Below are 13,816 nucleotides of genomic sequence, written 5' to 3'. Positions count from 1 at the left end.
TGCTGTTGGTTTCAACAGGAGAGGGCCTGGGAAGCAGCCCCTTGGCAGTGAGAGGAAGGAGCCCCGTGGCAGTAACTGGACTCCTCTTCAGACTGCCCAGCATTGCAGCACAGAGAGCTGGGCGCTGCTGAAGCGCTCTGCCCCACCTCACTGAGTCGTTTATCCTCTGGCTGACTTCATGAGGCAAAAGGCTTTGGCTCGTTTCTAAATGAGAGACAGAGGATACAAATTCGGGACAGATAAAGTTGAGAGGAACCGCTTGTATTTTGCATTCTTGAACCTGGTTGTCTTGGGATACCTTGTCGCTGCTGACAGCTTCTGACTCGCTTACAGCGATGATCTTTTGGAAGAGGCAGAGAGACCAAAGAGTTTGCACGTCCCCTTTTGAAAGAGGGAGACAAGCAATTTAATTACACTCCAGATTTTTGTCAAGTTTGAACAGATCCTTGAGTCTGTGCTCTCAGTTATCAATTTATATATCCCTTAGGGAACAGGAGCCACTTTAGTTGAAGACCTTGTCAATGAGTTGAGCAAAGGGTTAACCTTCCAGATGGGAGCCTTGAAATGTTTCTGTCCTATAATATTTCTTCCCTTGCTCCCCACTGCTGAGGCATAAGCTCGGTGCTTTTCAAATTAAATTAGATTGTGTAAGCCAGGTGTCTTGGCAGGGAAATCATGCAAAACCCATTTTTATCCCATTAACATCAGTGTTCATCAAGGAATTGTGCTTTTCTTTCTGCGAACTCTAGGTAAACCGGTGATGATCATAACAGAGTACATGGAGAATGGCTCCTTGGATGCCTTCCTCAGGGTAGGTGTTTTCTTCATCGTAAGCCGAGGAGGTTTTATACTGGGCAACATTTCCTGGTTTTCTCTCTGTTTTGGGAGTTGGGTTTTTTTGCAGAAGATGCTGAAAATTTTTAAAGCATTTTTAAATAAATTATGTTTGTACTTGGGAAATTTCTGTCTCCTAGTGTTGCTCCTATTGAAACCCAGAATAAATGTGAAGTTTAAAAGAGCAGCATCTTAAATAATCCATGTTTAATGGGAACAGTTCAGATTTGCTCCATTTTTGAAAGGCTCACAGTGCTGCAGGCTCATTAAAGCCCGATGCATTGCAAACGGGATACTGCATCACTGGAAGCTGTGACAGAACCTCTGGGTTTTTACTTTCCTGGTGAATTATAGACACGAGTCGGGAGAGCAAGGAAATGACGTTGTGTTTTATTTGCGAGAAGATGGGAATTGGAGATCCACTCTTTGCCAGGTTCAGCCGTGGCAATCACTAAGCTTTTAGCTTAACACGCTTTGGTTTTCTTCCTTTCCCCACGTGCAGAAGAATGATGGGAGGTTCACAGTCATCCAGCTGGTGGGGATGCTTCGTGGCATCGGCTCGGGAATGAAGTACCTGTCTGACATGAGCTACGTGCATCGCGATCTAGCTGCTCGGAACATACTGGTCAACAGCAACCTGGTCTGCAAAGTGTCTGACTTTGGCATGTCCCGGGTCCTGGAAGACGACCCCGAAGCTGCTTATACCACCCGGGTAAGGAGGGAAAGAAAAAGTCCGGTGGGTTTTCTTGCCCTACATAGTGGTTTTGCCTGGCTGCGTGGGAGGTGTCGATGGTTTGGTTTAAAATCATCTCAGTCACAAGTGAACACCTGTATCAGAACCTGAAAATAACCATTGGCCCAGGCTCCATAGCTGGGATAAATCGATGTGGTGTTATGGCTACATCAGTATTCCTCCTCTGAGGATGTGACCCATGTATTCCTCTGCTTCCTTCAGCGTGCTGGAGTCTGTGACAGGACTCTGGTGCCAGAAATCAGCACTTGGGCTTCTATTCCTTCTGGTACCTACAAGCATGCATAATGATTTCCAAGTGCCACTGAGGGTTGATCCTGCAAGTGGAGATACACCACCAAAGAAACAGAAAAAAAGATAAATCCCCTTTTGCCCACTTCAGGCCAGCACAAAGCTAGTCATAAATTTGACCTAAATAATTAGGACTGGGAAAAGTGCGAGGCCCCCATTCACATTGTTTCTTTCCCTTTTTATCTCTATTCCAGCATCCCACTGTTAACTGATTTTGCTAGAGCATGTGGAATGGTACTAATGCAAGTACTTCTGGCCACAAAACAACATCCCGACCTTTACCGGCCTTTGTTCAGTACCTCTGTAATTAACATGCGTGTGAAGGAAAAAAGGTCGGCGTTTATAAAGTCTCCTTTTTTAATTGCTTATTTTCTTTGTTTTTAAATCTCTGCCATTCTCCATCTGTTCTCCCCAGTGCCAAGTTTGTTTGCAGCGCTCAGATTCTGCGCTTTAATCCCAGCACTCGTGCTGGAATGGATTCGCAGTTATGAGAGGGAAGGGTAGGCTCGTGGGGCACTGAACGCAGGTCAGTGTTTCTCGCTCAGAAAGGTGGCAAGTGGAAGGAGCAGCTGCAGAGGGCTGAGAAGCTGCTTTCAGGAGTATCAGAGTTTAGACAACGCACAAGGGCACAGCAGAGATGATCGAGCAGCTCGCCTTTGAATGGAGTGAGTGGAGATGTTTGCTCTCAGGAGTGAACCACAGGGAATCGGTGACATTTGCATTGTAGCGCGCTATCTTCATTTGCTATCAGTATTGTGGCATGGGGAAAATTTGGATGAAGTCGAGCAGCTAAATAAAAAGAGCGCATTGACCATTTTTAGAATGACAGCCGTGTGTAAACAATGTCCCTGCATCTGTGTCTGAAAGGAGGGGCAGAGCTGTTCCACAACCACTGGGATGCAATTTTTAAAGCATCCTTTTTTAGGATGATGGTGCGTTCTGCTCCCCGTCAGTAGTGTCTAACAAGGGAGCAGTGTAAGTGAGAGCATCCTATAGCCACACAGGGCACGTACTGCCACAGCCTGAGTCACAAAGGGCCTCAAGAAGCCGGGAGAAGGACCCCTTCTGATTTCCCTCGGCTTTGGAACAAGTCCATATTAAACACTTGAGAGAGAGATTAGAACAATAAACCATTAAGCATGCACACGCTGCACTCAGTTATGGATAAAACTATCCAGGAGATTGCTGAGAAAAAAACCCTACCAAAATAAACTTAATCAAAAAAGCATAAAGGCAAATGAAAAAAAAAAAAAACCACTCTAAAACCTTTGTTCGGCTTAAGTTGTTCCCCAGATGGAACTGCAGGAAACCAAAAGCTCAATTAAAAACACCTTCCATATTAGCATAAACAAAGGGAGAAATCTCTGGCCTGGGATCACTCAGCTAAAGCAAAATCAGATAAACAGGATGAAGCGAATTCCTTTTAAATCAGTGCAGGACCTCGGTGGCCCAAATCTGATGCCCAAGCGTTGTTATTTGTTTAAAAAGAGGTATTGTAACAGGAGGCAGCTCTCTCCAACAGGTATCAAAGCAGCCCTGTGCCGTGGTCTGGTGCTGGACCCCTCCTCAGGCACTGGGGGGGCCCAGAGGCTCGCCTGCCTTCTCCCATCTCTGGCAGGAGCCGGGATGCTGGCCATGGGAAACACCACGGTATTCATACATCTTCCCAGGTTATCCTGTCTTTATTTCACCTTTTTGAAGAGCAAAACATTTATAATCCCATTTTTCTGAAACAGGCCGAACAGGTCAGACAGGCCAGCGAGGAAACAGTAATTAACAGCATGTACTTAATTGTTTTGTCAACTAAGTCTCTAATATATACTTTGTAAAACCCCTGGCTTGTTCTCATGCTCCAGCGTAGCCCTGAGCAGAGATCATGTAGAGGGCCGATAAAAATACATTTAACAATTTACTGCTTCGCCTCCTTGTGACTGAAGAAAACAGATGGGTAGCGATGCCTCCCGGTTGGATCCGACAGCTTTATGGCAAGAGAAGGAGACAGCAGAAGCCTTTTTAGGCAGGGTCCTGGACTCGCCTACAGAAACCAGTTTTGTGTTTCTGATGGCAGCGCGGAGCGGCGACAGCCGCGCGTGTTGCTGGGCCCGTGCCTCGCGAGCCTGTGGTTTCTCTCCTTTGTGACAGGGTGGCAAGATCCCCATCAGATGGACCGCGCCGGAGGCGATTGCCTACCGCAAGTTCACATCGGCCAGTGATGTGTGGAGCTACGGCATCGTCATGTGGGAGGTGATGTCCTACGGAGAGAGACCTTACTGGGATATGTCCAACCAAGACGTGAGTCTCCTTTCCTTTCCTCCTCCCCCCACGCCTTTACCTTCGTCCTTAGACACCCACTGATGTGTTCCTGTGTGTTTGTTGCGTGGTTAGAAGACGTTCACCCCAGGTTTTCCAGAGGGTATCATGTGTGGTAGATGCCTGTTCTCTCGGGAACCTCTCTGGAACTAAGACTGCCTTGAATACCTCAAGCCTGGGAATAGGGGATTCTCACGTCAAGGGCTGTAACGTGTGCACGCATCTTTTTTTTTTTCCATTTCTTTTTTTTTCTTTTTTTTTTTTAATTTTAGGGAAAATTTAATAACCAATTAAAATCAAAGAGAAGAGTGGAGGAAAGGGAAATGAATATATTTAAACTGTCGGACCATAATACTGTCAAGAGAGGGAAGATTTGAATGTTGATATTAAATCTCAACTTTATTGAAAGTCTTTAAGAAAAAACACTTGAATTTAATGGGGTTTCCTATTACTAGTTAATTCTTCCAGCCCCAGTATGCTTGTAATTCTTCCAGATGATTTTATTTCTTGTAGGATATCTAAAGCAACACACACGAAATCCAGTTCTGATTATCAGTCCGGGTGACAATGGCATAGCTGCCCCCCGAGGACATTAAAAAGCAGCTTTCCTAAATGGCCATCCCTTAATTATGCATGTCCTGTTTAACTGTGCCATCTGGACCCCTCCGGTGTATTCCGAAGGGGAGCATGCACAACGGCCGCTCCTCCAGAAGAGTCGTTAATAATAACGCTAATAAGAACTTTTGCTAATAGAATTTTTATTAAATGAAAAAAAAAAAATCCCAGTGCAAACGAGGCATAGATTATCCATCACTCTTCTTCCCCAGGGGATTTGAGAACATATAAAGGAAGAAGAAAATGTCAATCTGAACACTGGGCCCTGGGAGCGGTTAAGTCATTTTTACAAGTCATCTGCTCTCGTACATGGAGCTGCGCGTTTTCAGAGAGTGTCTCGATGCGGATGGCAGTTAGTCTGAACGGGGGATATAATTTTAATTTCCTTTTGATGTGCAGCGTCTCTGCTGGCACCCAGGCTTGCCTTCCTCTGCTAACAGGAAGTCATCAAGACTTAGCGAGAAAATAAAACACCAGATGTTGTCTCAGTTAGAGCAGGGGTGTCTGCGCAGCGCAGCGCAGCCCGGTGCGCAGCCACAGAGCTGGCACATTGGCTGGCGTATGTGGCTACGGTGCCGTGGGAGACCACCTTGAGAAGCTTGAAAGCCCAAATTTCTGTCTTTGCAGCCTCTTTTTAGTCCACGGCATAGGGAAACCATTTTTTTCTCCTGAGCGGTGGTGAGAGCAGTGCTTTTCACATCAAAGCCAAAGTGGATTTCCAGTTACGTTCAGTGCCTGCTGAATCCAGAGAAATCAAAAGGATCTTCACACTTCCCGGAGCAGCAAGAGCCACTGTGTTTGTGGTCACCAAATAGCTGCTAATATCCCTCACCCTGTCCTCCCAGTGGATTTTAGCCACTAATTGGACAAGACCAGACCAAGGGAATTTAGTGCAGTTCAGTCTGTGCACTCCTGGTCTCTAGTCTTCACAGCAAATCAAAGTCATATCGATTAATTAAGATCTGAAGACTTCTGGGTCACATCTCTGTCATATCAGAACTGAGTCCTGGTCAGATACCATTCTCCTGAGAGAATGCAGAAGTTGCTCTGGAGTGACGGAAGCTCTGGAGCTCTGGAGGGTGTGAAGTGACTTCAGCTTGTGAGTTGTTCTGGTGTCTATGAAATAGGTAACGCACACTTAATGCTGACGCGTTGGGCTTCGGTGACTTGCTCAATGAAGCTGCACAAAAGGGTTCCCGTCTCTGCACATCTTGCTTCAGGGCACACAGTGGTGAGAGACCAAACAGGTTCTCCACAAGGCCTGTAATACTGACAGAGATCACAGGATCACAGAGCGGCTTTGGTTGGAAGGGACCTTCTAAGCTCATCTAGTCCAAGCCCCCCACAGCGAGCAGGGGCATCTGCAATTAGATCAACTAGATGAGGAGGAGGGGGTGATCCACTGTATCCCAGAAATGATGGGGGAAAGTTCATCTTCAGCATATTGCACCCAAAACTGACAGATATTAAAGATTTGCTGTGGAGCTCTCGCTTCTCTAACCGTCTGTCCAGCAGGATATTTGCTTAATGCTAACCTGGGCTCTTATGTCATCCCTGTGTCCCACGTGCTCTATTGTGGTACCTTGCCCTGCTGTGTCCAATACCTGCTTTGGGTGTTGTACCCTTTTGGTTTTGAGTCGCTGAGGAGAAATGACTGCTCTGACACCACCAGCTGCCTCAGTCTGAGTACAATTTTCCATGTTGTTTCACTGAACTGTGGATTTGTTTCCATGCTTTGGATCGCCCTAGCATAAGTGACCCTCAGCTGGCTGATGTGAGCGGTGCCTGACGTTCTCCAACGTCTTCTTAACTGTGCCATTTACAGGTTATTAAAGCTATCGAAGAAGGGTACCGGCTGCCCCCGCCGATGGACTGCCCCAGTCTGAGTACAATTTTCCATGTTGTTTCACTGAACTGTGGATTTGTTTCCATGCTTTGGATCGCCCTAGCATAAGTGACCCTCAGCTGGCTGATGTGAGCGGTGCCTGACGTTCTCCAACGTCTTCTTAACTGTGCCATTTACAGGTTATTAAAGCTATCGAAGAAGGGTACCGGCTGCCCCCGCCGATGGACTGCCCCATTGCTCTCCACCAGCTGATGTTGGACTGCTGGCAGAAGGAACGCAGCGACCGGCCAAAATTTGGACAGATGAGGGGTCCCGCCCCCCCCCGCCGATGGACTGCCCCATTGCTCTCCACCAGCTGATGTTGGACTGCTGGCAGAAGGAACGCAGCGACCGGCCAAAATTTGGACAGATCGTCAACATGCTGGACAAACTCATCCGCAACCCCAACAGCCTGAAGAGGACGGGCAGCGAGAGCTCCAGGTCAGCTGTGCCTTTGTAATGGTGATGTTTGAGGGAGCGCAATGGAGGTGACTGGCAAAGCTGCCAGTCACCAAAGCCTGGGAAGCGCTGGGGTTAAACCGGGCTCAGGAGAGTCAAGAGATGAACCCCTTTGGGCACCCCAGGCTCTCCCGGCCCCGTGTGATGGAAAAGGGAGCGAGCAGAGCTCTTGCTATGTCCCACCAACACTGCCATGGTCTTAAGCCCCTCCTGAAGAAGTTCTGCTGCAGGAAGCTCTGTTGGGAGGCAAAGCTCGCCATGTCTTTTCCCTCTCCCCCTAGTGAAAGAGCCGGAACGAGGAGCCTTAACGCAGCACAGCGAGCGGGAGCGATGTGGTTTTCTGCAGGAAAAGCACATCATCGCATTTCATAAACCCCACATTTGTGTAGGATTTGCAAATGAGCACTCGGGCATCCCAGCCAACGCCCTGCAGGCATCGGGAAGGTGTGGATTAATTTCTTTGTGAATTTGAATTTAATTTTGTGGAAAGCCGGTTTCATGTCTCCACCGATCCCGCATTACGTCTGTTTGGTTTGCTCGGCGTGGTAAGCCCAGTATGTGCAAGAGCAGAGCGGTAGGAAGGAAACTCCCGGAGTTGTAGCGTAAACCCACACTGTTGGGACAGCTCAGCAGTTTGTTTAAGCTGGTGAAACGCTGAAGTAAGCGGAGCTTTACTGATTTACACCATTTTTTCAAATGCCTTTGCTTTGTCAGGTGATTTAGTGCCATTTTGTGTTCTTGGCTATTTATAGAGCTTTATTTTTCTTCCCTTTGGAACGTGAAGTTCAAGTATGCCCGTAACGCCTTTATACGTGAAGCTTAATTGTATATAATTAGGTTGCCGTCATTGGTCTTGGGTTAGATAGGACCATCAAAGTGCTGCACCGAGTATCCCCAGCATGTTCCTTGGTGCCTTAGGCAAGACATAACTCTGCTCTTGCGCACCCAATCTTTGATGAAGTGTGATTTCAAATAAATGGCTAAATGATAATTGTTTTGGTTGGAAAGATAGTAGTAATTCACAGTGGTTTAGTGAAACCTTGATTTATGACACTAAATGAGATAGCAACAAGAGGAGTGAATTTTGTTAAAAAACAAAGCAAACCAAAACCAAAAGAATTATTTTTTGTGCAAGGGAAAAGGAGGAGCACACTCTGCCCTGCAAACAGAGATCAAAGCTCGCGTGGTTCCCCCCAGTCCTGGCACACGCGCCGGTCAGGGACGGGTTGGTTAAAGTGCGGATTAACTCCCTGCTGTCCCGAGGTTGACTGAATGCGCTGAGCCTGCCTATGAAGCCGACCAGAAGGAGGATTTATTTGAACCCGCCCTGAGTTCTGCCCTCCAAACCAGTCAGGCAGGTTGTGAGCTCCCGGTTCTTGGCGTGTCTGCGTAGCTGCTGAGCTGAGCTCTGCTCAGGCGGGACCAGCAAGGTCTTGCCTCGCCGCTGAGGTGCAGACCCACCATCGCCATGCCTTTGTTTTGTTGAAGAAGAAGCATTTTCCATGAGCTTGGTTGTGTCTGGGGTGGAAGTGGTGAGCGGGGCCGTGCTTCAGGTTAGATCTGAAAGTGAAAAGAGAGACCTAGGGTTGTTCTTAGCAAAACCTGGCCTGTTCCTTTGCCCTTTGTGAAGCCTCTTGCCCTGATCCGCGCTCTTCTGCAGAGCCGCTGCTTTCACTGGGTGCAGCGTCTCACCCCTACTTCCCACTGCAGAGATCAGCCTTTGGTTTGTGATCTCTGATCCATCTGACACCGTTTCTCTGTCCTCTCCCTGTTTGACATCCAGACCCAGCACAGCCCTGCTGGATCCCAGCTCCCCGGAGTTCTCGGCAGTTGTTTCTGTCGGTGACTGGCTCCAGGCCATTAAAATGGAGCGATACAAGGATAACTTCACAGCCGCCGGCTACACCACCCTGGAGGCCGTGGTGCATATGAACCAGGAGTAAGTACTCAGCGATATAAGCAAAAGAACGGGTAAATCTGGATTTAATCGGCCTCTTGGCTTTGTGCTGCGTATCATTACCCTCATTAAAGGACTGGAATGCCTTTCATTTGGACGGAGGATAACTTTAAACTGCCTCCCCTATGCCTCCGCTTATTTAATTAACCATTTCTGTACGTCTGCCTCGCTTTTGCTCTGTTGTTTGTGGTTGACTCTAGTATTTTCCTGTGCATCAGCATTTGACCCAGCAGTTCTCAGCCTCCCTCTTCCCTCTTCTCTTGCTTTCCACAGCGATCTGGCGAGGATCGGCATCACCGCCATTGCGCACCAGAACAAGATCTTGAGCAGTGTTCAAGCGATGCGCACCCAAATGCAACAGATGCACGGCAGGATGGTTCCCGTCTGAGCCAGTACTGAATAAACTCAAAACTCTTGAAATTAGTTTACCTCATCCATGCACTTTAATTGAAGAACTGCACTTTTTTTACTTCGTCTCCTCGCCCTTCGAAATTTAAGATCCACAGCATTGCTTGATGTACAGATTGCGGCAGCCGAGCGTGTGTGGTGGGAGGGGGGTCTCCAGGAATGATGACAAGCCGTCATTTTAAACCAGACCTGGAACAAATTGTTTCTTGGAACATACTTCTCTGTTGATCGACGCTGTGTAAAATACATATATCTATATAAATATAAAGTCACATTCAAGTTTTGATGCTATGTTTGCTGCCAGATACTGTGCTTGGAAAACAAAAAACAGAACTGCTTTCCTTCTCCTCGTGACCCATAGGATTACAACCGTAGTGTTTGCTTTGTGGGTGAAACCACCGTTGTGCATCTTTCACTGGAATGAAGAACCTGCCCTGGGATATTGTTTGCAGACTTGATGCATCACTGATACCTTGCAGAAACCTCAGTGAGAACATCATTTGGGCTCATCAGCGCCTGCCAATTCAAGCTCTGCCCATTCACGGGCTCAAGGCCTGAGATGACCCACCTTGTGGATTACTGGGCAGAACCAGACCCTGGGGAGGTTGTGGGCTGGTCGTTTGCCGCGCTGATGCCTAAAGACGTTTTGTGACCACCTTGCCAGTAGCTGGCTGTGACAATCGTGGCTGTGGAGCTTTCAGACTTCTTTTCTCTTTCAAGAAGTGCGATTCCCATTGCCACCCACAGAAGGTCAGTGAAAGGACAGCGTCCAGCACATTCATGGTGCTTTTGTTTCTCAAACTGTGCCAGGATTTCATCACTGTTGGGGAAAGAAGAAAAAACCCAGAAGTGCTGTGGTATGTATTATTTGGGGTTCCCAACTGGTTTGTAGGAACCTGAGCTGGTTTCCCAGACTAATTGCTCGGTGTTTCCCGTTGTTTGCTCTCTTTGATGACAATGAAAATTGCACTGTTTCAAAACCCGGCCTCGCTCTCGGCTGTTGCGTGTGAGGATGTGCAGGCAGGGTGTAGGAGTGAGTCCTGGGGCTCCCTCGGTTCACTGCTGAGATCTTGACTCCCTCCCTCGCACTGAGGGCAGTGGGAACGCCCTTACTTTTGGGGCGGAAAACCCACTCATCTGGACCCCATCAAAAGTGAGAACAGCCTCGTAAACTGCGGATACCCTCAAATGCCCCAAGAGGACCCAAGGACTTTTCCGGCCCTCTCAGGAGCAACAGCAGGACCTGTATTTGTGTTTGAGACAGATCAGTCTGAGTTGCAGCAGTTTGATGGGAGGGGGAACAGAAGGAAATGGGATTGCGCCTGCAGCTGTCCCAGTTTGGCCCAGTTTGGGTGTCGTGTAGCACAGCGTTGCACATTAGACACAATGATCCTGTTTCCTGAGCTGTGGGCACCAAATATGCTTCAGAAACCCACCCCACAGGCTGGGTTATCAAGGCAGCCATGGGCATGAGTGCCAGGCGTGGGCTGCATGGGGTCTGAACCCCCCTCTGCAGGTGGGGCAGACACGATGGAGCAGGAGCTGCTCGAGGTGCTGCCCTCCAGCTCCTCTGAGAAATACACGGGTAGCTGAGTGAATGAGAGCATCCCCGGGGCAGCCAGGTGGCTGCTGCAGGAGCGTGGTTGTCCTCATTAGGTCACATCAGATAAAGCTTTATCTGCTAAAGCTCTGAACACATTTAGGCTTGAATTTTAGTGATATTAAAGATTTATTACTCTCTTTGAATGGAGTGTCTATATTTGATTTCTTTTAAAGTCCTTTTGAGGACCACAGTCGGGAGGTGACCTTAGAAAAGAGACAGCATCAGCACCATGAATGCTGTGCTGGGCAGAATGAGGATCGTCGTGGCACATCCTCTAGAGCAGGCCAGGCGCGGTGTCAGAAGGGTGAGGTTTGTGTTTTGACGGCCTTAAGCCTGCTTCTTTGGTCTGTAATATTTTGGTCCCACTGACAGCAAATCCAGAAGCAATTTAGTGGCTTTATACGTCAGTAATTGCATTTGTTCTACATCCAAAGCTGCTCACTCAGGTGGACAAGTCACGCTTGCTGTATCGTCACCCACGTCACTTTTTGTCACTGTTAACAATAACTTGCTGATTTTAACCACTAATCCTCCCTCACCCCCAACTTTCTCAGCAAACAATGTGTTCGGACTAGGAGATGCTAAATCTGCTCCTGTCAAGTCATGACAGCTCAGTAAAGACTGTTCTGCAGCATCACTGGGAAAAGCTTTTCCATCTCAAGAAAATCAAGATTTCTTTTAAAAAACTACCTAAACCCGCAGGTTTTAATGTCATTTTGCTGGGCAGCACAGGAAACAGTTACTCATTTTACAGACTGATACTTTCAACAGCAAAAATTCTGCTTGTTAAGTGCAGAGATACTCTGAAGGTCCTTCTTGCTGTTGCACTCTTCTGTTGAGACTCTTCTAAAAAACAAAATACACCCCATTTTTTGATGTTAAGTTGTCTTCTTGGCAGCACAATGCCTCGCCGTGTGTTGTTTAATGTATTTGTGTTTTCTTCCTGCTCAGGGAAATGAGATCTTACCTCCCCGGCCTCATCCCGCCTTGTTGATCACGTTGACCACAGAGGAACGCGGACTGGCCACGAAGCTGCCTGCACTCACAGCTGTGTCTTCCGGAGCGTGGGGGTCTGGAAACCACACGCCGAACAGTCACCAGGCCCTGACGAGAGCGTGACTTCGACTTACCCTTTTTATTTCCATGCCACCAGCTATGGTTTTTTTCTTCATTGTGAGATAACAAACTGGCTGAGGCCCAGCACCCACTCGCCACTGGAGGAATGTACTGTGTCAACACCCTGCAGGCTTCTGGATATGGGGTTTTGTCCTCCCCTTCCGCTTTCTCTTCCTATCTTCGGGTTTATTTATATGTTCTGTTATTTCCTCTCCTTACCCCGCTGGCTGTCACTGCTGCATCCTGGATGAATGCAGGTGACACCGCTTGCCATGGACGCCAGCCCAGGTGCTGCATCGAAGAGCCCAGTTCCTGCGAGCTGCTCACCCATGATGCTGAAGTGACATTTGACACGACACATGCCATTGCAGTGATATAAATATTCTTTTTTTTCCCCTTGAATGGATTACGGATGATTATCTCCTCTGGAAGGTGCGTACGTGTGCTTGTGTGCGTGTGTTAGCGTGCGAGTCACCTTGTGTGTAGAACTGCCCGTGAATGTGCCAGAAACACTGCTGGAAGCGCAGGAGTCCCCTGCCAGGGAGGGGACCACAACTTGTGTCTGCCACGGCACCGAGAACACACACGGTAAAAACCATCTCGCTTCCTGTACCTACCAGTGTGTTTGTTAGCTGCCGCACTAGCCCGAAGGGGTAGTTCTGCAGCCTGAAACAGGGGCAACTGCAAGGGTGTCTTGAAGTTATGGATTGTGGGGTCCATAAGGATGCTAAAGGTTCTCTTAAGTGTTGTTTCCTCGTGCTAACACCCTGTTCACGAGCCAGACCAACCAGTTTCACAGGGACAAGGGGATGGAGGCACCCCCTGCCTGTCCATCCGCTGGCAACCCTGAACTGAATCCTTAAAGTAGCCTTTTTTATCTGCCAAAAGAGGATTTTACAGACTCGTTGAATGCGAACAAATATATGCAATCCTTCCATTCACAGAAGCATCCCGCTCTGTGTGCAAGCTGTGAGTAACTCGTACTAATCAAACGCCTCATGTGCTCCCAGCACCGTTACGGAACAAAACCGCAACCTGTGAGGTTGCAGGCGTTGGCGAGAGTGCTGCGCAGCGGGTCCTGTTCCCCAAGCAGGTGATGAGGAGCTGGTGCAGGGCACCAGAAGTCACTCCTTCCTCCATGGCCTGAGGGACTGTGCTGCAGCCTCTGGTACTACCTAGAAAAGCTGCTGCCTTTGGAGAATTCCCCGTTTGAGCCAGTTGGAGCGGAGCCGCATGCTGGACCCTGGGGTCCATATGGCCACTGTGCGTTTGGAGCGGGGCAGGAGATGCTCCCCCCTCGCTTCCCACCCGCTGGGCGCTGGCCCCGGTACCCACCGCAGCGCAGCAAACTGCCGTGGGACAGGGGATTGCTCCGGTAGCTGTGGCTGGACAAGAAGCCTCGACCGGAGCCGTGGTGTCCCAAAGGTGCTGCTGCTCCTCCTCACCAACTCCCCGGTCCATCACTGACCGCAGCGCTGCCTGTTGCAGCACGGTGGAAGGGACGCGGCCAAGGTGCCCGTGCGGTGGGTGCTCTGCCGCATTGCTGCGTCCCGTTCGGGAAGAGAAGTCATCGTCACCGGGGCTGTC

General features: G+C 48.7%; 1 protein-coding gene across 1 annotated transcript in view; it reads left to right on the top strand.

Moving 5' to 3' along the window:
- The window catches only part of EPHA4 (EPH receptor A4), a gene marked incomplete at its 5' end in the record, with an annotated part of 53,134 nt that extends 43,644 nt beyond the window's left edge, over nucleotides 1-9,490 (top strand). Inside the window, 7 exons of the mRNA XM_010137139.1 lie at nucleotides 750-811; nucleotides 1,337-1,546; nucleotides 4,019-4,168; nucleotides 6,827-6,933; nucleotides 7,035-7,127; nucleotides 8,929-9,084; nucleotides 9,376-9,490. Coding sequence (XP_010135441.1) covers nucleotides 750-811; nucleotides 1,337-1,546; nucleotides 4,019-4,168; nucleotides 6,827-6,933; nucleotides 7,035-7,127; nucleotides 8,929-9,084; nucleotides 9,376-9,490 — 893 coding nt within the window. The remainder of the gene's footprint in view (nucleotides 1-749; nucleotides 812-1,336; nucleotides 1,547-4,018; nucleotides 4,169-6,826; nucleotides 6,934-7,034; nucleotides 7,128-8,928; nucleotides 9,085-9,375) is intronic.
- Nucleotides 9,491-13,816: the final 4,326 nt, after the last annotated feature.

Source organism: Buceros rhinoceros, unplaced genomic scaffold (assembly GCF_000710305.1).
Source record: "Buceros rhinoceros silvestris isolate BGI_N320 unplaced genomic scaffold, ASM71030v1 scaffold10685, whole genome shotgun sequence".
NCBI lineage: Eukaryota > Metazoa > Chordata > Aves > Bucerotiformes > Bucerotidae > Buceros > Buceros rhinoceros.
This window is presented reverse-complemented; position numbering and strand designations above follow the sequence as displayed.